Source organism: Lontra canadensis, unplaced genomic scaffold (assembly GCF_010015895.1).
Source record: "Lontra canadensis isolate GAN:19392208 unplaced genomic scaffold, GSC_riverotter_1.0 scaffold2, whole genome shotgun sequence".
Lineage (NCBI taxonomy): Eukaryota > Metazoa > Chordata > Mammalia > Carnivora > Mustelidae > Lontra > Lontra canadensis.
The window spans coordinates 50,276,231-50,301,970 of record NW_022630996.1 but is presented as its reverse complement, the minus strand read 5'-3'; the positions used below and the strand labels follow the sequence as shown (position 1 = coordinate 50,301,970).

The window sequence follows — 25,740 nt, the reverse complement described above, 5'->3', positions numbered from 1 at the left end:
ATCATTTCCAGTTATAATAAAAAATAATCAGCATTTATAAAATCTCTTATTTAAATAAGAACATTGTATTATTCTATTCAGGCTACCATAACAAAAAACAGTAGGCTGGATGACTTTAATGGTAGAATTTTATTATTCCCAGTTGGGAAGGCTGGGGAGGCAGATCACGGTGTCAGCCAGTTTGGTTCCCGGTACAGTCTCTTCTGGCTCTTAGAAGGCAATCAGTCCTATCAGATTAGGGTCTCCCTAATGGCCTCATTTAACCACCTCTTAAAGTCCCTACTTGCAAATACAGTCACATTGGAGGTTAGGGCTTCAACATAGGAACTTAGTAGGAACACAAACATTCAGACCATAGCAAACATCATTCCAGTTAAAAAAAAAAAAAAAAAAAAGCCCAGAATTCTACCGGCACAGTGGCAAACCTTGCTTGAATGATCTGACTAGATTTTGAGGGCTAGTACTCTTTTATTACCTTTAAGTTATACCAATTTTTGCTTGTCTGCCAGAAAACTTGCTCGTGTAGGCCTAAGAGTAGGATATCCCTGAAGTCTGCTCTCATCTTCGTGATATCTACAACTCCCTTCATTTCCATTTTTAATCTCTGCGTCTCACAGTTTTAACATTATTATATTTCCATCAAAGTTATTTTTGGTTTCTTAACCTGTTTTACTCCTGACTGAATTTCTTTTATTCTACATGGATGTATTCATCCCCCCAACCTTTCCCCAGGTCATAATAACCCCTTTGAAATCCTTCCAATTTTTTTATCACAGAATGCACACGTTTAAGTACAATTTTCTATTATTATTATTAGAGGTCCATGTTGTGGTTGTGGTGAGTTTCTACACCTATTGTCTTTTAGAATTGTTTATATGATATTGAACAGTTCTCTTTTATGTTTAGGTCTTCAATAAACTCATCAGGAGATATAAGTATTTGGAAAAAGCATTTGAGGATGAAATGAAAAAGGTAAAAATTCAAATGTGATGTCTTACCTGTTTAATGAAATGGAGGGGGACAAAAATTTTGCTTATACAGTGATAGTGCTGAAGTACCATGAACATAGTAAGTTTTTAATAAATATGTCAAATGAATGAGTGCAACGGGTCATTAGCTAATAGCTATAGGAAAATATACACAATTAGCCTAGACTTTGTTCATTCATGTTTAATGTAAGACAGCCTGCTTTGCTCCATAGGAATGGTTTTATAGCATCTGATCCCAGACTTTGAGGGCTTCGAGTAAAAACTAGAGATACCAAAATATGCAAGAAAAATGATTATATCAAGCAAAGAGTCAAGGTGTGGTGATTTAATCAGTTAAAGCAAATGGAAGAATGTATGGATAGCAGATAATACCCAGCAACATTTTTTAATTTCCAAAAACACAGTTTAGCAAAGGGGATAAAAGCATTTCTTGGGAGATAATATATGAGTGTCAATATCAGTGGTGTTTCTCATCTGTAAAACAGCTGCCGTAAGATGACATACCTCATAGTTTTGTGCAAATAAACCAGATGACTTATAAGGTGGTGAATACTTAAGTGACCTCTAGCAAGTCAGGAAAAGAAATAGTCGCACCTCATTTAAAAAAGCCCTCCTTTCAGTAATTGCAACATGCGCCCTGTTCCAGTTTCTAACTCTTGGGTGTTTACATATAGTACCTACTGCATTAACTTATTACAGATTTGTGTGTTGCTTTTTATTGTTTCCAATTTAGGTATCTGCCTAAATTATACACCAAGGGAAAAAGGAACCGTAACATCTACTTTGCTACTTACTTGCTTCCCACTATTCAGGGTAAATCCATACTGTTTAAAAAAAAAAAAAAAAGTGGATCCATACATAAGGGAAGATCTTGACAGTAAAATCATTCCTTAAACGATGAAGGGCGGCCACTTGAATTGATTAGGGAGAATGTCCCTGACAAGTTGGAGAAGGTGCAAAGCAGCCATTTGATTGTTTAACCTCAGGCATATTACTTAAATTCTGTGTGCCTCAGTTTACTTTTCTGTGAAATGAGGATCAAGGCTTTTGTAGGTATTAACACAGAGAAAGGAATCAGAAAAATAGCTGGTACCCTTGACAAGTTTTAGCTATTACAAATGTATAATTCAGGTAAAACAATACGTGTCTATATATACATATATATATATATATGTATATATAGTTATATAGCTATTTATAATATGGAGACCTATATAAGTGCATTTAAAAATCTGGAAGGACACCCATTAAATAGCTAATAATCTTAATTCTAAGGAAGCAGGGTTAGAGAGGAGATCACAGTTTTATTATTCTGTAGCGGTCGATTTTATTCTTACTATTGTATATTAAAACTTTTTTAAATGGTAAAAAAAAAAATGTGATCCATTACATTACTAGGTGCCTACAAAATAACAAGCACTTGATTAAATAAAGGAGAGGAAATAATAGGGGGAAATTATGTAAAGCATTTAAATAAGCACTTTACCACTTTTGTCTAATAATACCATTCATATTTTTACTTCGCTTAGCTCATTTGTACCTTGAAAATTTCCTTAGCTATTATATTCATGTGATGAATATGCTTTGAAGAACTATTTATTTTTCACAGTATATCCATTTTTCAAGGAATGTTCTGGAATACACACAGCATCTGATTTTAACATTGATTAATATAATTGACCAGGGGCACCTGGGTGGCTCAGTGGGTTAAAGCCTCTGCCTTCAGCTCAGGTCATGATCCCAGGGTCCTGGAATCAAGCCCCGCATCAGGCTCTCTGCTCAGCAGGGAGCCTGCTTCCTCCTCTCTCTCTGCCTGCCTCTCTGCCTACTTGTGATCTCCGTCTGTCAAATAAATTAAATAAAATCTTTAAAAATATATATGTAATTGACCAATGTGAATATTAATTTAAAAAATCTATCTTTTGCACTATTTTGTTATAATGGAGTATTTTTAATGCATGTGAGTATATTGATGTGCTTCAAAAGTAGCGTTTAAAAGTTTATTTTGGAAGCCGTTTCTCATTCATTTGAATCTTAATCATCTTTACAATCAGAGGAAAAGGTGAAAGCAATGAGAAGGGTCTATGATTTTCTCAGTCCTTTTACTCTGCCTTGTTTCTGGTATTTCCTGGAGCTTCACTCGTTGATGCTCTCATTCCCTTGGTGTTTTCTTATAACTTTGTCTTTAATTCATTGAGACTTTAATAGGCATAACCTGGGAGTGAAATGGAATAGTTCAATTCCAGTTCTGCCGCTTACTCATAATACAAATATTTAGAATCAGATAATTTCTCTTAATGTAATAATTCTTTAACTGTCTGGGATAGTAAATTAATATTGCCCTATGGGCTGCACAGAGTAAATGGCATTTGGTTGGTGCAAAGTAGTGAAAAAGTCACCAAGGCCCCACCCAATAGTGATAGTGAGCCCTGGGGATCTTGGTAACATGCCCCAGGACTATGAAACAGAGAAGATAGTCATGGAATCATTAGGTGGGGGAACCTTAGGAAAAAGGAGGGCATTGCTGAATATTCTTAGAATTAAAAATGGAAAGTGGGGTATAAAACCCTTTGCTTTGGTTTTCCCGGAACCTTTCTAGGTTTGCTACTTTTTTTGATTTCCCCTCCAAAATTGCTCTTTCCCACTTACATCAGAGGCCTTTCCTCCATTAAGAACGTGGGTCAGATCCTCCATTACCTCATCACCAGGGCGGTAAAGCTGCACGATCCAAGAAATAGCAAGTTTGAGTCTTGTTATTTTTATAAGAGCATCAAGAACTTAGAAAACCTTTCTCACCCAGCACTCTTGTCTTAAAGAATTTTACATGCTCTGAATTCAGACAAGCGAATGCTGATGTCAAAACTTACGGACTTTTTCCTGTTTTTTGTTCATTGTGCTAGAACAAGCCCAAAGGAAATGAATAGATGTAGTGGGGGGGACAGAGGCACCCCCAAAAATGAAAAATGTGAAGGACAATAATGTATTTCAGTAAATGTTATGCTCATTATGTAAAACTTACCCTTCGTCCTGTACAAAGTCAAATGTAAATTTTTTATGTAACCTATTCACAGTGTTCTCCAAATACCTCTTTTTGTTCCCATGGATGTTATCTATAGCTACGTGTAGGTAAACTTGGAAGAAAGGGCCCATGCCCGAGAAAGTCACTTTCCTTAGCATCCAGTTTCTAATTGAACCTATGTATGTGTTTCTAATGAATAATAACTCAGGTTGTTCACATCTAGCCACGCATGGGTGTTCTGATCGTTCTTTTCCTACTTTAGTCCTTTGCTTTATAGACATGGTTTCTTTTGTTTGACCCACAGCTTCTCCTCTTCCTTAAAGCCTTTTCCGAAACAGAGCAGACAAAGCTGGCAATGCTGTCGGGGATCCTGCTGGGCAATGGCACCCTTCCCGCCACCATCCTTACCAGTCTGTTCACCGACAGCCTAGTCAAAGAAGGTAAGCACTCTCGTGTTTTCTTACCTGGCAGATGTGAAAAGTAAAGCCACACATGCTTAGGAAAATAGCAGCATCTCCTCTTCCTGTGATCTGCTACCCACCCATCCTCCATGTAAGAGATTTTCTGTTTATCTTTAAACAGAAGAATTGTACATGTTTATTGTGGGGAATTGGAAGAAAGAATATGCATACTTTTGTACAAAGACAAAGAAAAATCAATAATAAACTGAAATTTGGGGTGTACGACTTAATGCCTAGGTTAGATACCCTGAAGTTGTTGTAGTCTAAGCCATTTCTCTCCATTTAGTTGTCACTGGCATATTTTGCTGAGAAAATGCTTCATTGTGCTTTGTGGGACATTTAACCTTTTTGCCCTCGGACACAAAATGCCAACATGTAGCACCCACCTCTATTTAGTATAACGAAAAAGGCCCCTTCTTGTTTCCAAATGCCCCGCTCCCCTGCCCTGAATGTTTATTTCCCTGTTAGAACCATTCTTCTAAACCATTACTTCTCAAAATCTTGTGCTCAGATGTTCATTTTGATCACATTTTAAGATATTCATTATCTCAGTTTTAGAAAAAAGTCCAGATGGTTGCATCAAAGTCTTGCTTTAATTTTAAGGCATTAAGAATTTTGATAGGCATGTATACAATCATTTGGTTAGAGAATACAACAAAAGTGGGCTCTTGGAGGAGGATAATGATATTCGAGTTATAATGTAACACAAAACAAAGAGTTGTTTTTTTCTTAAAAATAAAGGAGCTTTTGTGAAAACATCTGTTTCTTCTTAGAACTTAGTTTTTCTCCTACAAATGTTGAAGTCCCAGCCTCATTTATGCCTGCAGTGAAATGGATTATAGTTTTCTTTTGGCTGAAAAAAGATTAGTAAATTGAGAGTCAAGCGATATTATTTAGAGATTTTCTATAGTTTTTGGCGAAACATAGCTTAGATTTATGATGATTCTGATTCTGTGATTGTTACTAATATGTTGCTAATATTATGACATTTTGAAGTGTTTTCCTGAAGAGAATTGGTGATATTGCACATCTTATTGATGTTGTGAGCCATTTTCACACTTAGATAAATCACTTAAAATGTAAACAGTATATGTTAATTAGATTATCCTAGCCTTTATAACAGAAAATACTTGTCTTTCTGGTTGTATTAAATTCCTACATGAGATCTACAAGTTCCTTTGTAATATATCAAAAATTATTAGATAGATAGACAGATGGACAATGATGAAGCAAGCATAAAAATACTAAAATTTAGATAGTGGGTATATGAGTGAATAAATTAATTTATTCAATTTTTTTGTATATTTCTGTATATTTAAAAGTTTTTATATTGAAATTTGAGGAAAGGGAGAGAAGGAAAATACATTTGCTATGGAAATGATGTAGTGCTTGTATCATACAGTTTTTTCTTACACTCTCCACCATCTTTAGAAATTAGAGGTTTAAACTTTTGTTTCCTAAATAGGAACATATTAATTCAAATTACCCTTTTTTCCCAACTCTGCACCCAACAAATAGCTAACACCAAGGAAAATCTTGAGTACAGAGAAATTCTCCAGATTTCTAACAAGAAACACTGTTAATGCAAAGTGATAGGTTTAGCCAAGATTTGGATTCTTAGTTTAAAATATTGTAATGCTTTGTTTCTAGTGAAATACAGATTATACCACATTTTAATTTTTATTTTGATTTAAAGACATAAATATATACTAAATTTTACACTGACTTGGTGAATTCATGTCAACAAATATAAAATCCTCCAAGTTGTATCACCTGTGTTATTGTCCTAGCCATGGTTTCTGGGGTTTTTTTTGTTTGTTTGTTTGTTTGTTTTTTTGTTTTGTTTTTTGGCTAGTTCCTCTGCTTATTCAAATAAAGAAAATTTGACAAAGTTGATGTTTGTATAAATGATATATCAACTGGACACTTTTACTTGCAACTAACTCAAAGACAAGACTTAAAATTGCTATATAAGAACATTTGTTGGCATATAAGAACATTTATTTCTTATTTAACAAAAAAAATGTAAAAGTTGGATAGACTACAGGGTGAAACAACAATGGCATCCGGGTCTTGAATGTTTTATCCCATAATTTCTCACTACCATTCATAGCATCAACTTCACTCCAAGGATGATTTCCCTAGTAATTATAAGATGTCTGCTGGTATAGTTATGGCACATGCTTTCTTGTTCAAATTAAGTGGAAGAGTAATTCTCAACATAGGATAATTTATCTTGCCTTCAGCTGATTGGCTGCCATAAGCCACATGACCAGTTTTGGCCGGGTAGCAGTTGCCAGGGAGATGCTCTGGGCAGATGGGCTTCTGCTGAGGTCTCTAAACGAATCATTGCAGAAGGAGGTTGTACCAGAATTTAGGCTAGTCACCTGACCTAACCAAAATTGAAATTCTCTTAGGAAAGAGGAAAGGGTAGTAGAGCTTCTTAGATCAAAAATAGTGAAGCATTTGCTTGAGAAAAATCAGTTTAATATTTCAACTACATTTGAACTGTTCATTAAGTAAATGTAACATTACCTTGGAAAGTTGAAGTGTTCACAGGAGAACTGTCTACTAATGATACTTACTTATATTTGGAAATAAATGCTAATGTCAGTATGGATATGTAGTTCAGTGGTTTTCTGATTAACATAGCTCTTTTAATCATCTCTTTAAAAATATTGAGAAAAAAAGTTCAATTTGAAACAGCATCAATATTTTTATAGCTTAACTCATGAGCATTTTCAAATGCTTTTTACAAAAGTAAAATTGTAAGTTAAATGATGTACTTTCTTGTATAGCTTTATTTATATCTGTCACTATTAATGGTTTTTAACTGGTATCATTTATCAGCAAATTAGTTCATGTGTTTCTATTTCATTTTTATGTCTCAAGATTTGTTTGTTGTACCTCAGGATCATTGTTAAACACATGAAATACTGGTGAGCCACATGGTGAAGTAGAGACAAAGTCACTAGAAAATACTGGGCTTTTAATCTGTTTTAAACCAAGGTAAAACTAAATAAATAAATTTACAGTTAATTATACCAGGCTAGCATTAGAAAGACCCACTTTGAAAAATATTTTAACTCTTTTTCCTTCTTATGAAAATGCTCTCTTTTGAGTAATGAAAATAGAAATGTGCCTAAAGAAGAGACTAGAACTGTATCTAGAGAGCTCTCTGTTTTACCTCTACCAAATCAAGTCTTTGAGCACTTTACTCATTTCAGGAAACCCAGTGGGCGCTGATGAAAGGAATGAAACTCTCACTTTTTTCTTTTTCTTTTTTTTAAACAGGCATTGCAGCCTCATTTGCTGTCAAGCTTTTTAAAGCATGGATGGCGGAAAAAGATGCCAACTCTGTTACCTCTTCTTTGAGAAAAGCCAACTTAGACAAGAGGCTGCTTGTAAGTGTCGTCTAGACAAGGGATTGTACGCTTGATGCTTCAGTTGTGGCTTTGACGATGCGTGACTGAAATGCTTGGGTCTCTTTTCATTTGGAACATGGTTCCATTTATTTCTGTATATTTGGCAGATCGAAACGAATTCCATCTTAATCTTTGTAAATAAATGGAATGATGAAATTAAAGAGTCATGGGGACTACTGAGACTTTCAAATTGGGTAGTTTGTTGGGATTGAGTCAACATTTATCAGAATTAACACTTTATTTTATAACTAGTAACTATACAGATTTAAAGTTGTAATAATAAGTCCCATCAGTCCCACCTAATTAAACATTTATGTTAGGTTAGAGATGGATGATGCTGATCTCAGGTAGTTGTTACTTTGTTAACAAAATAAGAGTTTAAACAGGATTCCCTGTTTATGCCAAGATACCTTGGAAATACTTAGGTTTTTAGGAAAAGAAATAAGTTTATTGTGGTTGATTTGAAGCTCCCATGATCACGATTGTTTGATTATATTTTTATTTCTCTATCTTTATGTTTTTCAAAAGAAAGCAAGAGTAATATTTTGTTCTTGAATTTCTACCTGCTTTCTACAATTTCTTTCAGCTATGCAGATGACAGAGATTTCTCCAAGTGACATTGCTTTCACAATCTAGAACAAAGTCTAAAATTGAAAGACACCCTTGCTATCTTCTGTTCACCTGGTCTGTCCTCTGTCTGTATTTTACTTCTGAGGTATTGCAGTGTGCAAGGGTATCTCTCAGTCTAATTCTAAACATGGGCTCTTCCCCTCAGAAAACCCAAGAATAATTTTAACTGTAAATTCTTTTACTTTCAGTCACTTAAAATTCCTTTGTCTCTTGAAGTTTACCTTAAAATAGCACTTTGGGGGTCTTTAAAGTCTTTAGAATATGATAAAGAAGAAGAAAGGTATAGAATCCAGTTATTTTCTGCCACTGATAATAATTTTTAGTCAGCCTGTATTTGAGAGTCTGTGCTGTGCCAGGCATGGTCCTAGAAGCTGAGCAGACAGGAGAGGACAGGACAGAAAAGTTCCCTGCCTTCAAGAACCCACTTTCTCATGGACTTAGGGTAGATGCTTCCATATAGAAGGAGAAATCGTGAGTGACTAGGTGGGCTGAGCAGGGTGGAAGCTCATATGAAGGGGGGGACGTGTTTGGTGAGTCAGATGAAAGAAAAGCTTTTGGGAAGTTCTCAGCAGAATTGTGCATATGGAAACAAGAGCAGAAGCAGGGAGACCTTAATCTGATGGATGTTTGTATCTGGATAGGGTTTTTCTAACAAACACAAACTGTGTTCCAAGTGGTAAATGTCATGATAGGATTTAGACTGACTTGACTTCAGTTTAATCTGAATAATAATCTTCAATGTATTATGTGTCATTTATAAGGATTTTGGATATATTTCATAAATAAGCCACCAGTAATATGTTTGATGGTATATTTCTCTGAACGTAACTTTAGATCAAACTTTGCAGTACCATTCTTCCTAAATTGAATATTGAATGCTGGTGTGAAATAACGGAATAATTATTGGCCATGAGTATACTCAGTTACATCCTTAAATATATCTGGCTGCATAATTTTGTTCAAGCTACTTAGCCTTATTGAGACTTCATTGATCTTCTGTAAAAATTTTTACTTTACATAATTATGAGGAGAATGCCCACCACATTTTGATTCATGGAAGAAACTCAGATTAGTTCCCTGCATCCCGAATTTGGAAGACCTTTTGAATGGGAGAACAAATGGCAGAATTTCAGTCTGATATGAAATGTTTGCTAAACATGAACATGTGTTTAATAGCTGCTCCCACCAACTCTTCTGACATTTTGAAACTTACAACTCAACAAGGGAAGTTTTGGGGTGATGATACAGAGAATTGAACTTTGAGTCATGTCATAGAAGGCTTTGGCTCTGTCCCTGTATGTGGTGGCAAACCTATTACAGATTTTTCTACTGAGATTTTTACTGGAGCCTTATAGCCACTGACCATGCGTGTGTGCACATCTAACCTCCATAAAAGTTTGGATCTATTTTTTTAGACTGCGGCAGTCTGAAAAATGTGAGAGCTTTGAAAACTGTCTTAATATCTTAGTTGGGTGTTGAAGTCACACAGGATTAGAACATGACTAAGTGTTACTGAGACTCTGCCAAGCTGTGTAAGGTAAAATGGAAATGAGGTAAAAATATGCAAGCAGCCATGGTGAATTGCTCTCTTTAAAAATTTCCAGCAGAATTATGTAATGAACCAAAGAGTTTGGTAGGGTGGGTTTAGATTAGATCTTACTTTGACTTAATTTAGAGCCACCGTGATAAACAGATAAGACAAGAATTCTCTTTAGCTCCAAGCTAGTATTAGAATAACAGCATTTTCTCAGAATGTGAATAGAGGTTCTTGAGCTAATAGTCAATGTTGTTTTTCCGATGTTATCTCAAGTCATCTCCCCATTATTAAAACTGACTTTTTTCTATTAACTGGTAAGTTACCATGTTATTTGCACTTAATTTAGCAGATTTACTTATGAATTCATACATGCTACACTCTGATTAAAGTGAAAGAAAAGTAAATATGGTTCAAAATGGGTGAAGCTAGTTTATGTAAGTTGCTTAGCTTTTTTTTTTTTTTTTTTGCTTCCTCTGTAAAACTGCCTAATTTTAGAAGGTGCTTAGCGAATGCTCAAGAAATATACCCAAGATTTATTCTTCTCGGCAATCATTCTCTGTTCTGGCATTCCAAATATGAGATATTCTTAGTGCTATTTTAATATGAAAATGTTGTCCTTTAGGCTTGCTGGAATTTGAATGGTTTTTTGTTTAGCAGTCTTTTTCCTTTTGTCTTTCAGGAGCTCTTTCCGGTTAATAGGCAGAGCGTGGATCATTTTGCTAAATACTTCACCGACGCAGGCCTGAAGGAGCTTTCTGACTTCCTCCGCGTCCAGCAGTCCCTGGGCACCAGAAAGGAGCTGCAGAAGGAGCTGCAGGAGCGTCTTTCTCAGGAATGTCCAATCAAGGAGGTGGGGAACCGTCAGCTTCCCTCACTGCGAAACCCATGCCATGAGAGGAATGGCATTGTGTCGCACAAGCTTGACCTTCCTTAAGGAGACCTCCCATTGTTTACTTCTGTGAACTTCCTCTACTTGTGTATACCATTTAAACTAGCTCAGTGCCAAAGTTTTGGTTCAGAGTCCTCTAGCTTGTTCCAGAAATTAGTGATCATTTCCACACAGGTGATTTATTGTATCAGGCTACTGTGGTGAGCAAACTAGCTCATCTGCCAGATAGAGTTGCCATCCACTATCAGTATACGCCATGATATGGTGGTTTTTCCATTTGATCGCAGGCAATATAATATGGTTAAGTATATGGGTAGTGTTTGAAAGCAACACTGGGTATTTCATGGATCACCAGGTATGAATATATAGAGTTTTTTCTTTCTTTTTTAATTTTAAGAGAAAAAATTTTGATGGTTTTTGAATTCATGTCGTGGAAAAAGACGAGTTAGGCCAGTGACTTGTTGGATCACACTCAGAGTAGCTGGGTTTCCCTGTAAATGTAAATATTACATTTTTTATAACAGTAGTTCATAGAGCTGTGACTGTATCTTTGTAATTTTTTTAAAAAGTCCTGTCTGCAGAAAACTTCCTATTTGAACTTTAACATGATAATCCAAAATTAAATCAAGTCCTTTCCTTTTGCTGTTTGCTTCCAAGTCCCCAACCCTTAGCACTCTGCATGCTCTAAGCCCAGCACGGCCCCTTACGTGGTTTGACTGGAGAATCCCAGACCAATGCTATCCAGCAGATGGAGGTGTTGGGACAAAAAATATTTCTAAATCTCATGGCAGTAAGGTCAGCAATATATTGAGTAACGTTTCTTCAAGCAAGAACTTGAACATGATTGTCCGTGGAGGGGGGAAAAAAAAGGCACGATCAAAAAATGTTGCGATGCTTCTGGATGCAAACATGTTGCCTGTCTTTGCAGCTTTCTTTAGCCAGCTCAGGCACTGGAGCTTCTCAGTTCCTTCTCTTCTCAAAGGCCACTCACCCCATTCCTGACACTTCTGCATCCCAGGCCAGGGGGAAGAAAACAGTGTCTTTTCACTTAAGTCAGGGAGGGGGGAAAGAGTCGTGCTAGTCACAGAGTAGTAGTACAACTTGACATAGATTATGGTGTTTAATCACTTTTGGGGACCTAACCTGTCTTTGTGATTGTATTTCAAAAGGGAAAAAAAATTTTTTCTAAACCAGTTTGATAAAAAATACATTAAGCTGGGCACACCTTTTATCCCATGTCATCAGATTTGAGGATAAATTTGCATATTTAAACATGGTTGTAAGGAGGGAAATAAACCTGTTCAGAGTTGCTGCATTGATAGGAATCCTATAAAAAAATTGCCTTTGCACTTGACAATTTATTCACATGGGGCATGAGGGTCCTCAAAAGTAATCATTCTGTATTAAGGAATCAATATATTAAGGAATATATTGTGGTGGATGGACTTGCACAAACCAAAGCCATTATTCATCAAGGGGTTTAAAGCTGAGAGTTGGAGGTAAAGATTCACAGCTCCGTCGCCTTGTTTAAACCCCAGAGAATCAAACCAGCTCAAGTAATCAGCTCTGCTGGACCCAGAGGGCCTCCTGCGCGTAAAAGAATTACCTCCTAAGAAACAAAGATTCCTTCTTATTTCCTGTTCCCCAGCAGCTCCCGGCCAGACAGGAACTTATTAATTTTTGGACTAAAAATAACTGTGCTTTGCGAACAAATCATTGTTCTTCCTCCCTCTTGTAATCCGAGACTAGGTGCTAGGAAAGGAGGGACCAAGCTGAATGTCCCCCCAAAAGCCTTTTACTAACCAGGCACAGTGAGAGGGAAGCTCCCCTCTGCCTCTTACTCTCTGACCCCTTTCTCCATGAAATGCAGGTGGTGCTCTATGTTAAAGAAGAAATGAAGAGGAATGACCTTCCCGAGACAGCGGTGATTGGACTTCTGTGGACCTGTATAATGAATGCCGTTGAGTGGAACAAGAAGGAAGAACTGGTTGCAGAGCAGGCCCTTAAGCACCTGAAGGTACAGGGTCAACAGGGACCAGTCTTGGTTGCAGGCCAACTGCAGCTGGTTAACTGTATGCATGACACATGGGTTCAACTGCAGTTCACCCAGGTTTAGGCCAGAGATAGATTTCCTGGGTGTGCTGGTTTTTTGTTGTTGCTTTGTGCGTTTATTTCTTCCAAATTTGCCACTACCTAAAATGTTACAGGTGTAAGGGTCTATGAAATATATTGAAGGTAAGTTCTTACTAAACACAATGTTGGGGGCGCCTGGGTGGCTCAGTCAGTTGAGCTTTAACCCACTTAACCACCCAGGCGCCCCAAGATACTAGGATTAAAAAGTAAATTTGGGGGGCTCCTGGGTGGCTCAGTGGGTTAAGCCTCTGCCTTCAGCTCAGGTCATGATCTCAGGGTCCTGGGATCAAGCCCCTCATCAGGTTCTCTGCTCAGCAAGGAGCCTGCTTCCCCCTCTCTCTGCCTGCCTCTCTGCCTGCTTGTGATCTCTCTGTCTGTCAGGTAAATAAAATCTTTGAAAAAAATAAATAAATAAAAAGTAAATTTTGATTGGACATAATGTTATAATAAAATATCCCTAAAAGTGAATGCTTTCTAAGCAAATCTCCAGATTTCTGCTGTGATTCAAGTATTGTTGGCCCTGTACCTCCCATGAAAATTAATGGTTGGTTTTACTCCCCACTTCTGTTCCAGCAATATGCTCCGCTGCTGGCTGTGTTCAGCTCCCAAGGCCAGTCAGAGCTCATACTCCTCCAGAAGGTTCAAGAATATTGTTATGACAACATCCATTTCATGAAAGCTTTTCAGAAGATCGTGGTTCTCTTTTATAAAGGTATCTATCCATGTTGCTCTACCACTGCGTTTCTGTGGTTTTTGTTTGGTTTGGTTTTTTGTTTCTGTTTTCGTGTGTGTGTGTGTATGTGTGTGTGTGTTTCCATGTTTTACTGAAGCTCTTCGAAGCCCAGCGCAGAGGTTGAGGCAGAGGGGGACATTGGGGTTCATGCTAATTTTTGCAAATTTCAGTGAGGCAGCCATCTTTTGTGAAGAAAGTGCTAATGCCATATATGCATGGTTAGGCCCCTGGGCACACTGCCAGAAGACTGGTGATAAACTGGTTATTATTTTTGGTGGGGAGGAATAGTGAAAAAGACTGTAATAACACAAAGTAATTAGGTCTGCTTTTGAATTGTAAGGATTAGGTCTAATAACAGTGCTACCAAAGGTTCCCTGTAGTATGTTCAGACCTTCCCAGGTGCTATAATAGCTGTCTAAAATTACTGAAATAATTAGCTTTTTACTTTGTATTTTAATTATTTGGCCCAACCATTCTCCTGTTTTTTAAGGAAGTGACTATTTTTAGAGTTTTCACTTTACTGTCTTTTCATTGTGTTTGTAAGGATTAGGTTGTCATGACAACTGGCACAGCCTTTAATAAATGAATGCTTTTTAACTGATCTATCTCAACACCTGTAGTATATAAAAAATGATGCTGAACTATTTTTTGGTCTGAGTTCATGTAGTTTTATGGGGGGAAAAGGAGAACTGAAGAAATTATACATTTTGACCATTATAAAATGCTTGTTAGAAGGTACTACAATCTTAAATGGCAATTTAATTAAAAAAAAAAAAGTATAAATTAACATCAACCCAATGTTTCTTTGCTTTTTTATGTGTTCTTAAATTTGTCAATATTGAATGATAATTTGGTCATGTGAAGTGTAAGAAATGTTACATTATTGATTAATAGCTAATTTTAAATAGCTATTAACATGTTCAAGCGTCTCAGAGTTTTCATTGGCCATCCAGTTTCTTTAGATGCGTAGGTCTTGCCCACAGGTGTTTGGGTGATACTTCACTTCTCAGCATTAAGGTTCTTGGCACAAAATTTATATCAGGAGAACATGCTGACTGCCAAGTCCTATTTGAAGTTCAGTAATTGGTGTTTTCCTCTGGCCAGATCAAATGAAGTCCTCTTAGACATGGTCATGAGATACCAATGTCCTAAAACTAGGGCTTAAAGGACACCCAAGGTGACCCATCAGAACCAAACCTGCAGGTCATATTGCCAACCCACCTGTGGTACCCAGTAGCCAAGAAGGAGAAGCCATGTCTGCCCAGCCGGTGGCCATTCTGTCAACACCAGCCATAGCTGACTCCATTGTAAACTGGTAGAGAGACCTGTGAGACAGGTTTCACATTTGCTTTGTGAGTGGCCAGTATTTTCCTCTACAGAAAAGCAAACTGTTTATAAACTAGTAGCCCAAGCACACAATTTACTTTCTTGTCACGTAATAGCTAACCCAACTAAACAGTGTCTCTTACCAAATCTTTTTGTAACTGAGACATACTTATTCGAGCCTTATCTGCAGGAGCACCTCATTTTATCATTGGACTTACTTCATTCACATGCACATACACACACAACTTTTTGTCAGTAATGGCGTCTATTAAAATCCTTTTTCCGTTTCCCAGTTTAACCATTAATGTCGACATCCGTCCCCATTGTGCTCCTTACAACAACTACTGACAACAAAACCGGTTGCTTTGAGTTATTTCCTATTCTTCAGCCCCAAATGCTAAAGAACAGTGACCTGAAATTATAAAATAACCAGATGTGGGTACCAAGAAGTAAAAAGCAGCAGCATTAGGTCTTCCTTAGGCCATTTATTAACTAGGTGGTCAGTTTTTAAACAACAGTCGGTACAGTCTGTAGAAAGTATGAACAGACCCGAGGGAACACAGGAAGGTGTCAGCATCAATTTTATCCTGGCTTAGTTATTGTTGTAAATGAAATTGGGAAACTGTAAAATGAAAACTGAAAATACATCACTGAAAAGTGAAAACTAAATGCTGTTTTTTAGGTAATTTCATAATTTCCCACAAAATTATACATATAGTCTGTTTTTCTGAATGAAATAATTACCTTTTTTTTTCTCTCGGAAAGATGGAATCCGCGAGGAATGATTTTCCATCCTACTGTTAAGAGTTACCATGTTTACCTTCTTAACTTTTTTTGGATAGTATTTTTTCTTTGACTTAATTTTACATAACAAACACCTGTGTACCAGGAGATGTACTTCCCCCCCCCCCCCAACTCCCACAAGGACTTAGATGGTCTTTTTTTTTTTTTTTCAAGATTTTATTTCTTTATTTGAAAGAGAGAGAGAGTACCAGCAGGGGAAGCAGCAGGGAGAGCGAGAAGCAGGCTCCCTGCAGGGAGCCCAACCTGGGGCTCAATCACAGGACCCTGGGATCATGACCTGAGCCAAAGGCAGACACTTAACTGACTGAGCCACCCAGGTGCCCTGGATTTGGATGTTCTTATGCTGTAATTTATCTGCCTAGAAAGGCTTTATGAACAGTTTGTATGTATTAACACACTCTCTTCCCAGTGCTACTGCGTGTATGAATCACCTTGTTAAAACACAGATTCCGTGGGGATTCTAGTTCCAAAGCTCCAGGGTTGGGCCCATAAATTTGCATTTTAACAGATTCCCAGATGATGCCAAGATTCTTGGTCAGGACAGTGGGCTAAAGGGTTATTGAATGCCAGAAATGACAAATCCTGTGCACTGTAGTAACCTATTCCAAGATTATACTTACAATTAATTCCATGTACACATACACATTTAACAAATATCAAATAGTATCTAGTTTGTTTCTCTAGTGAGTGATATGGATTCCTTTTATTTATTGTAAGGAACATTCTGCTTCAAAGCAGGTTTTTTAAAAATGTAATAGAAATAATGTGTTCCTTTTCATTTAATCTCTCTCTCTATGTACACACATACCTTCCCTGTATTTCTAGAACTTGAGGATAACAGAAATAAGACTATGATGCCCCGTGTCTCCTTGACAAACCTATTTATTTTAAATGAATGCCATTTTTGAAAGATTTTATTTTAAACATGTGAATAGTAAGGGAATAAAAGTGAATAAACTGTGAGTAATAGTGCTTTTCAGGACTGAAGGAAAAAAGTGGAGATTGGTCATTGAGTCAAGATTCACTTTCTATATTAAAATCTAGATTTTTATATTACTATGCAATAAGAAAAATAGTAAGTCCATCGCTGATTTTCAGACATCACATTAGTCACTTTTTTTTTTTTTTATAATTATTTGTTTATTTGACAGACAGAGACTACAAGTAGGTAGAGAGGCAGGCAGAGAGAGGGGGGAAGCAGGCTCCCCGCCGAGCAGAGAGCCTGATGCGGGGCTCAATCCCAGGACCCTGGGATCATGACCTGAGCCGGGAGGCAGAGGCTTAACCAACTGAGCCACCCAGGCACCCCCACATTAGTCACTTCTTAAAATAATTTCTCTTCCTTTCTTCCTAAAGCTAAGTACCAGTCTCAGCATGTACATCGGAAAAATAGAAGAGTCTCTTCTCGAGCACCGTCGGTACTTCTATCATAGATTGTATTGTTTGCAGATAGTTCTTAGATTGAGTTCTGTCCTTCATGCATATTTTTCTGAAAGAAACTTTCTTTTCTCATCCTAAAAAAAACTTGAGTGGCCCTTTCACCATGTGTTCTCAGCATTCTTAAGGTAAATTATTTTTGACTTGTGTCTCTATGTGATACCCCTAAAATAACAAGTCTCCTAAGTTCTAAGTGACGTGGTTTTGGGTTTTTCTTAAATATATTTTTTAAAGATTTTTATTTACATATTTATTTTAGAGAGAGGCTGCACACACATACAAGTGCGTGAGTTGCGGGAGGGCAGATGGAGAGGGAATCTTAGGCTAACTCCATGTTGAGCAGGGAGCCTGATACAGGGCTTGATCCCATAACCCTGAGATCATGATCTGAGCCAAAACCAAGAGTGGAACACTAACCAGCTGAGGCCCCAGGTGCCCTGCAAGTGATGCGGATTTTAACTTAAATATCTAAATAATGTTCCCTCCTGCTTTGCCATTCTTAAACCACTTAAACCACTAGGATATTTTCTCTTTGATTCTCATGAAAACCCAACATTTAAATTTTAACTCTACAAATTGAGAAATAGGTAGTTTTTCTCATCAAATTGATGAAATTGTCCATCAGACTTTATCAAATGCATAGTAGATGGCAGGCCTCCCATTAAATGCTGGAAATGAGATGATGAATAAAATAGTTCCTGACCTCCTAAATTTCAGAGTATAGAAGAAAACCGAGAATTATAGTCACCATTTCATTTCTAAAATAAGACTTACACAGTGGGTGATGAAAAGCGATGGGATGTTGGAGGAAGGACCTACAGTATTCGGCTAGATAGAATGGAGAAAAGTATTTTGTAATCTGAGGGAATTCTGCATGCACTTGCAGAGTGTTTTTTCTTACTGTATTTTTACTGATGTTCTGTATTCCTAGCAAGGCATTTCTGGGAGGTCCCATCAAACACCGTTGTTTAATGTTGATGAACTCATCTCCCCAATTTTCCTTAGTGGGGGAGAAAAAGTTCTCTATCCCTCAGAAAGTTCTTTCCTCTTTAAATTATACTTTTCACTAAACAGAAGTTGAGTTTCTTCTTCAACTCAATGTTTGGCTTTGCCTCCGAAGTTGTCCTGTGTAGTTTGTTCCCTTATGGTTTATTTCCTGGTTGTAGAAATTTGGTCTTGTGGCAAGTATTCATTACTATAGTAGGCTCTTCTGAGAACTCACCTTTGCGGTTTGTCTCATTTTCTGTGGACGGGGCATCTGATTAGTTTTACCTAATGATTTGGTGTCTGTGGCTGACCAGTGATGTAGTAGTTGCATGGCCTCTTTCGGCCTCTGTGGGGCAATAAAACACATGAATAAGCTCTCAATCTTCAGAAGAAAGACCCGAGGCAAAGAGGCACCTTCACCTGCAGTCTAATTCAGCTTTCCACCATGAGCATTGTATCTTGCACAGTTCATTAAAGTGAGGAGGTAAAATAGTATTTCTCTGTGAGTTTGTGACATTTTAAATTCCATTCAATTATAATAGCTCTATAGTACTTGCATATAATTTATAAATGGGAAAACATATATTGGGTGTACATGCTCAAAATTGTCTTACTGATAGAGAGCATGACCAAAACAGTTTGGAAGTTAAGTGCTTTAAATCACAAGCATCTTGGTTGGGGCGCCTGGGTGGCTCACTTGGTTAAGTGACTGCCTTCGGCTCAGGTCATGATCCCAGGGTCCTGGGGTCGAGCCCCACATCAGGCTCCCTGTTCAACGGGAGAGTCTGCTTCTCCCTCTCCCTCTTGTGCTCCCCCTTGTTGTCCTCTCTCTCAAATAAATGAATAAATAGCATCTTATAAAAAATGAATCACAAGTATCTAAAAATGTTACAAAGACAAATTATATAAAAAGGACTTCTGTAAAATCCATGTTTGAGCCAGTAAGTGTTCTCGAAAAATCTGTGCAGAGCAGTCTTACACAAGAACAAGTTACTTCCTCGGCTGTGAAGTGTGTGCTCCTCATCTCTACAACACTGGGCTTTGATGGCAAGTGGCAGGAAGGTTCTTTCACTGCTCTGAGTGGAGAGTGGGAGCTGGAAATGGAAGCTAAAGACTAGACGCTAAGAGTAATTCTATAGGACTCCTGATTATAATTTTTATACCCAGTTCTTAGGAATGAGTAAATCCAGACTTCCTTTTCCCTTTGCAAAATGTAGTGTATTTAATGATGAAAATAAAGGAAACAAACATGATATTTTCTAAAACCAATCATGGGCATTTTTAGTCAATTTAGTCTCTTCCACTGAATCTAAGCCAGTTATTAACTTTTAAAAAAAACTTCAGGTTTTGGTTATGAAAACAGTGATGATTTCAATGAAAACAGTATCAAATTATTTTTCTCATTTTTGTAAGTTAAAATTGTATTTTAACTGCAAAAACAGCATTAGTGTGATTTTTCAGCATTTATAATGGATTGGGCAGGCATTGGGTACAATAATAAATTCTTTTTATCTGCTTCCCGTCTCATTTCTCACTCTGAAATCCCAAAAGAATATCCACTGGAACATTGGCAAATATGTAGACAGTTATTTTCCTGTTCCCCCTCCTATTCTTAACATTAAGTAGTCTAAATCAATTGTACCTTGAGGGTTTCATGAGACATCTGTGGAATTTAGAATTTAAGGTAATGAGTAGTTAATAGATAATGCTTTTTGTTAGAATCCTATAAGACGTCTACCTAATGTCTCTTGTTTTCCTCTTAATGGAGTACAAGGAAAATATTACTCTTGTGGTTTAGGATATTATGTTAGAGGAAATTCATGACATAGTGATAGAATAAATGTAGAATTTTGAGTAATGTGTGTATTGGTCCTGTGATACATCCAGATAGCTCATCTTCACATTTAATTGTTGATAGCATTATTACATTCTACTTAGGTGTTTTTATTTGCCTTTTTTTTTCTCCTAAGAAAGTAAATCCCCTTAAAAGACCAGTCATTTGAGGTTGCTGCTTAATCAAGATGTGTTTGAAGTTGGCAGAACACAGAGTGTTCTGAATTGCTGGAATTGCTGATTCATTTGCAAAATTACAGAATAACCCACTTCCTACCAGCACATTAGTGCTGGGAAAGATTTCCAAGTCCCAGTAGTGACTCACAGATAAGCTTGCAATGTATTGGGCCTGATGAGATGTATATCGTCATCATTGTCACTAAGGTATTTGCTAAGCAAACTCCTAAGACTCAGCACCATGCTATATGGAAATGAGCTTGGTTCCTGTCTTCTTGATAAATTTCAGATATGGATTTCTTTCATAGCAGGGCTTTTAGTATTTAAAATGATTGCTTTCTGTTAACTTATAAGACCTAAAGTTGCTTTAAAACATGACATTTACATAGTAACTTTGAAATCTTTGATTTGAAATTGCAGCTGACGTACTGAGTGAAGAAGCAATATTGAAATGGTACAAAGAGGCACACGTTGCCAAAGGCAAAAGTGTTTTTCTTGACCAGATGAAGAAATTCGTTGAGTGGCTACAGAACGCAGAGGAAGGTATGATTCCATTTAACAACTTTGGTGGCCATTTAGCAAATATTTTCTCACTCTAATTTAAGGTATCCACCTCTTCCACAGACTTCTTTTGCTTTCCTAAAACTCAAGTGTTTAGGGTGTTTTCCATATCAAACATCTTGCCTACAAACTTAGCCTTCCTTTCTGAAATCAAAGCAATGAAATGTTCTATGTGTTTTTTAAAAAAAAAAGAAAGAAGGAAAGCCAGCCTGTTAAATTATCCACTCTAATGGGGAACAAAGGAATAAATCATCAGCCGTTGTGAAAGGAAAAGATAATTTTTGGCTTAATTACATTTTATGGGATTATATAGATACTAGTTACTAGAATTTAAAATTGGAATACTAGGTGGAAGAATAATGGATGAGAGCACTAGGTGGAAGAATAATGGATGAGAGTGAATCCCACTGAGCATGAGAAGTTTATTTTAGGTCACCCAGAAGAGTAAAAGTAATTATAGTCTCTAATAGTATTTATGAGCAAGCTGCATTTTTAGAAAGGCAAAGTTCATTGAAATCAGCGAAAGGAGCCAAAGTTTCCTACTGTCCTCGCATATGACTATCTTCTCTAGTAAATGCATGCCTACGGCACAAAAATGTCTTTGGGGAGTTGGGGTGGGGTAGCATATTAGAAACTCTTTCATGACTTTATTTAAAGGAGCCTCTGGGGGCAACTGGCTGGCTCAGTCAGCAGACCACGCAGCTCAGGGTCATAAGTTGGAGTCCCACATTGGGCATAGAATTTACTTAATAAAATTTTTAAAAAAGGATGGAGGCCTGCATGGCTTAGTCTGTTAAGCCTCTTGACTCGTGGTTTTGGCTCAGGTCATGATCTCATGGGTTGTGAGACCAAACCCCTGCATCAGGCTCTGTGCTCATTGGGGAGTCTGCTTGATGATTCTCTCCCTCCCCCGCCACCCACTGGTACACACACACACACACTCTCTCTCTCTCAAAATAAATAAATCTTTTAAACAAAATTTTAAAGGAATCTCTGAATAACATCCCCGACTTTCTCTTCTCTCCCTAGAATCCGAATCGGAAGGTGAAGAAAATTAAATGGCACATGAAGCACAATACCTAGGCTACCACACAACACTTTTACTGGGAATGCTGAACCATTTGAGAAGAGAAACTTGGCTTCTGTTTTCACAAAGAAGAAGAAAAAAAAAAATAGGATAGGCTTCCCTTGTGCAGAGGGGGGGAAATGGTTTTCGTTTTTGTTTTGTTTTTAAATGGAGCCCTGAGGCATCAGCTATTATTCTTGGGACTCTACCTCTCACTCACTATATGCTAACTTAAAGCCATTCAACAAGGAGTCAAGTAGGTATCTGAAATTAAATACTCAACAGACTCCTACTCTTTTTTAGCTGTATTTTTCAGGTACTGTGTGGTGAACGCCCCACTGGTGTCTATAACAGGGCCACTTTGGTAGTTGTGTATCTGCTTGTGTATGTGATTTGACAAACCAGTTTTTTAAAATAAATGGCTTTTTAAAAATCTGGGCTTATATTCTCAGAGCTTTGATTTCTTCAGTGCACCTGACTTCTTAAGCAAATGACCTCTCATTGTTACGCTTTTTTTCTCCACCCAACATTGTGAATGGTTACATTTCTTGTCATCTATAGGAACAGCCCTGTTTCTTCTACCATCATGAGTAGCGCATTTCACTTGTCTTCATATTGAAATAGAAATCGAACCAAAATTCATGCACATTAGCACTAACACCATGAGTTGATAGTATTAATAATTATTAGGTATGTAAACGTATAGTTCCACACTTCTCATGTTTTCCTCAGCGCTCTTTCTTCCCTGTTGGGAGGAGAGCTAATTGATGTACATATGTAAATAGATCTTTGTTTATATTTCTAACTAGGTGAATTTAGTCTTTAAATTATCTTGTCCTCAGTAGTAGCAGTGAAGCATCTTCCTGTTCATGAAAGTTCATACTTTTATTACACAGCTCTTTCTTAACTTGAAAAACTTAAGGCCTGCACCTGTTGCTGTCAGGGCAATGGTTATCTCCAAGACAAACATTTTTTTTCCTAAGTAAGAGTTGATATAAGGAGGATGCATGGCAACAACATCAGCAAGTAAACTACATGAAGAACTTTATGTTGTCACATCATCATCCTGAATCAAAAGACAGCTTTCTGGTTACCTGTTTGTCCTCAAGAAGAAAAGGAGAGCTTTTCCCTATGACTTAACCACATACCTAAATCTGTAACATGATTCCTCCTGTATTTTAAATACTCAGTCTTTGATGAATTCCTTTCTTCCCATTAGAGCACTGTCAGGTTCTCTACCCCAGCATAGATCCTTTCGAAAAATCATCTGTATGTGAGAATGTCATTTTCATTAAATGGAAACAGTAAGCACAGAATAACTAAGCCAGGCATAAAGAGCTTTACAGCACCTTGGAGTGATTATAGAGTACCCCTGAATGGACATCTGTCCAATATTCTTTTTCTTGAAATTCTGCTGAGCAATGCCCCCTCTTCCAGACTAGATTTCCTTTCTGGTCTTGCTGTTCACAATTGCCCTTCTATTTTATAAAAGAAAATATTAATTTGTCTCCTGTTATGGAGATGGAAACCACCTGGTACTAAACAAAGGGACAATTCTAGAATGTGTTCTTCTAGAATAGTCCTGTGAGGGAAAAGCAGGAACCTGAAGGGAGAGGAGTCTGATACCTTCTAGGCCATCGGTTCATGACAGGCCTCTGTTATCTACCTACCCTTTCTCCGAGCTAAAAATTAGAATTATGAAGTGGTAGTCGCATCCTAGAGTTCATGCTAATGTGTTTAATTGAATGGAAAATGAAAAATTTTAGTTGGAACATAAATTTGGCCATCTAATTTGATAAGTGCTGACTGCCAATTATGAAAAGTGGCATATTTCAGAAGTGTATTAAGTATGTATTTGATATTTGACAAAAATAGACTTATTAAAGGTAAAATTTTGAATATTGCAATTTGTAATAAAAATTTTGTCAATTTTTATGTCTTACTTTATATACATCATGTTTAATTTTATACATCAATGAGTAAGAGAATTTCCCCTTCATTTTAGGAGATCATGAATTAAAAAGTGTGTTAGAGGATATTTAACTTTGTTCCCACTGTATCAAAAGTGACCACACTGAGACCTAGAAAGGCACGGAGTTGTCTGAGGCCTTAAAGTTAGTGACCAAGATGGAACTAAGGTCCCACCTTCTGAGTCCCACATCTATACTCCTTTTCTTCCCTATGTTCTGCTATCAAATTAATGAAAAATGTATCCACAGTTCAAGCAAGTGTTTTTTAAACTAGCAATTTTATTGAATAAACATCTGGAAACATCCAGAAAATCAATTTTTTAAACTATAAAATGTAGCAATAATAGGATACTAAATATTTAGCACTTTCAAGCACAGAATATTTTTCCCAAACAGAATTTGAGGTAGTGATTTTAAGGTAAGCAAGCATGGAGGGGGGATGCTCAAATAGCAAGGACTTCCTGCATCAATAGTTAAAATAGAGAAGGTGTGGTATACACACACACACACACACACACACATACTTGGCATTTGTGACAACATGGATGGACCTAGGGAGTATTAAGCTAAGTAAAATGAGTCAGACAAAGACAAATACCATATTATTTCACTAATACGTAGAATCTAAAAAACAAAACAAAACAACAAACAAAAAGAAGAAACGGACCCATAAATACAAAGAACAAATATAGTTGCAAGTGGGTGGGGGATGGGTGAAGGGGAGTGGGAGATACAGGCTTCCTGTTAAGGAATGAGTTAGTCGTGGTAATAAAAGGTACAACATTGGGAATACAGTCAATGGTATTGTCATAGCATATGGTGATGTGGTAGCTATGCTTGCTGTGAGCATAGCATAATAATGTATTGAATTGAATCACTGTGTTTGTACACCTGAAAGTAATGTAACATTGTGTGTCAATTATACTCAAATAAAAGAAAGTATCTTAAGTATTTTTAAAACTGACCAAAAAAAGTGTCTGGATAGATCACAACTCTTCATTTAATGTTAAAACAATGAAAGCACTAAAAGAAAATGTAGGAAATACCTTTATAACAGACATGGAAAAAGCATTAACACAAAGTCCCCCCAAAAATCTGATTATAAAATGTCAACACTTTTTCCATATTGAAACATTCATACATGAGTAAATAAACACCAAATGTATGTGGGATCAGTTTCAACAGATTAGATGAAAATACTTTTTATAAAAATTACAATATAAAGAACATTTATAAATCAAAATTAAGAAAATGCAAAATGAGTATGAAAAGCCAATTAAAATGGACAACATAGAAAGATGGCCAATCCTACTGTTAATCAGAGATGTGCAAAATAATAAGATAAAATATTTTACTGTGTTTGAAAAAATTCCTAAAACCAATAATCCACAGTACTGTGTGTGAGAAAAATGGGTTCTTTCCTTTTGCACACAGCCTTTTGAGTTAAAATTTGGCAATAAATATTAACACTTAAAAAAACGCATATTCTTTGACTCAGCCTTTCCATTCTAGAATCCATCCCATAGGTGTACCCATAGACATATGTGCAGTGATTATTCTATTGATGAAACTGTGAGGAACTGAGACATTCTTAAAATGTCTGTGTCTAAATGTCTGAGAGATGGCGCATGGGTGAGTCAGTTGGTTAAGAGTCTGCATCTTGGTTGCAGCTCTGGTCTTGATCTCATGGGTTGTGGGATCAAACCCACTCCGAGATAGGCAGGAAGCTATTTGCATATTATCTCCCTCTCCCCCTTTCCCCT

General features: G+C 36.9%; 1 protein-coding gene across 2 annotated transcripts in view; it reads left to right on the top strand.

The window, feature by feature from the left end:
- Positions 1-22,114, top strand: part of BZW2 (basic leucine zipper and W2 domains 2) — a 59,335-nt gene extending 37,221 nt beyond the window's left edge. For both annotated transcript variants that reach the window (XM_032873886.1, XM_032873884.1), the window contains exons 5-12: positions 907-972; positions 4,313-4,448; positions 7,764-7,873; positions 10,741-10,911; positions 12,821-12,967; positions 13,657-13,795; positions 20,801-20,923; positions 21,971-22,114. In XM_032873886.1, the coding sequence (XP_032729777.1) occupies positions 907-972; positions 4,313-4,448; positions 7,764-7,873; positions 10,741-10,911; positions 12,821-12,967; positions 13,657-13,795; positions 20,801-20,923; positions 21,971-21,999 (921 nt within the window). In that variant the 3' untranslated portion in view covers positions 22,000-22,114. The remainder of the gene's footprint in view (positions 1-906; positions 973-4,312; positions 4,449-7,763; positions 7,874-10,740; positions 10,912-12,820; positions 12,968-13,656; positions 13,796-20,800; positions 20,924-21,970) is intronic.
- The last annotated feature ends 3,626 nt before the right edge of the window (positions 22,115-25,740 follow it).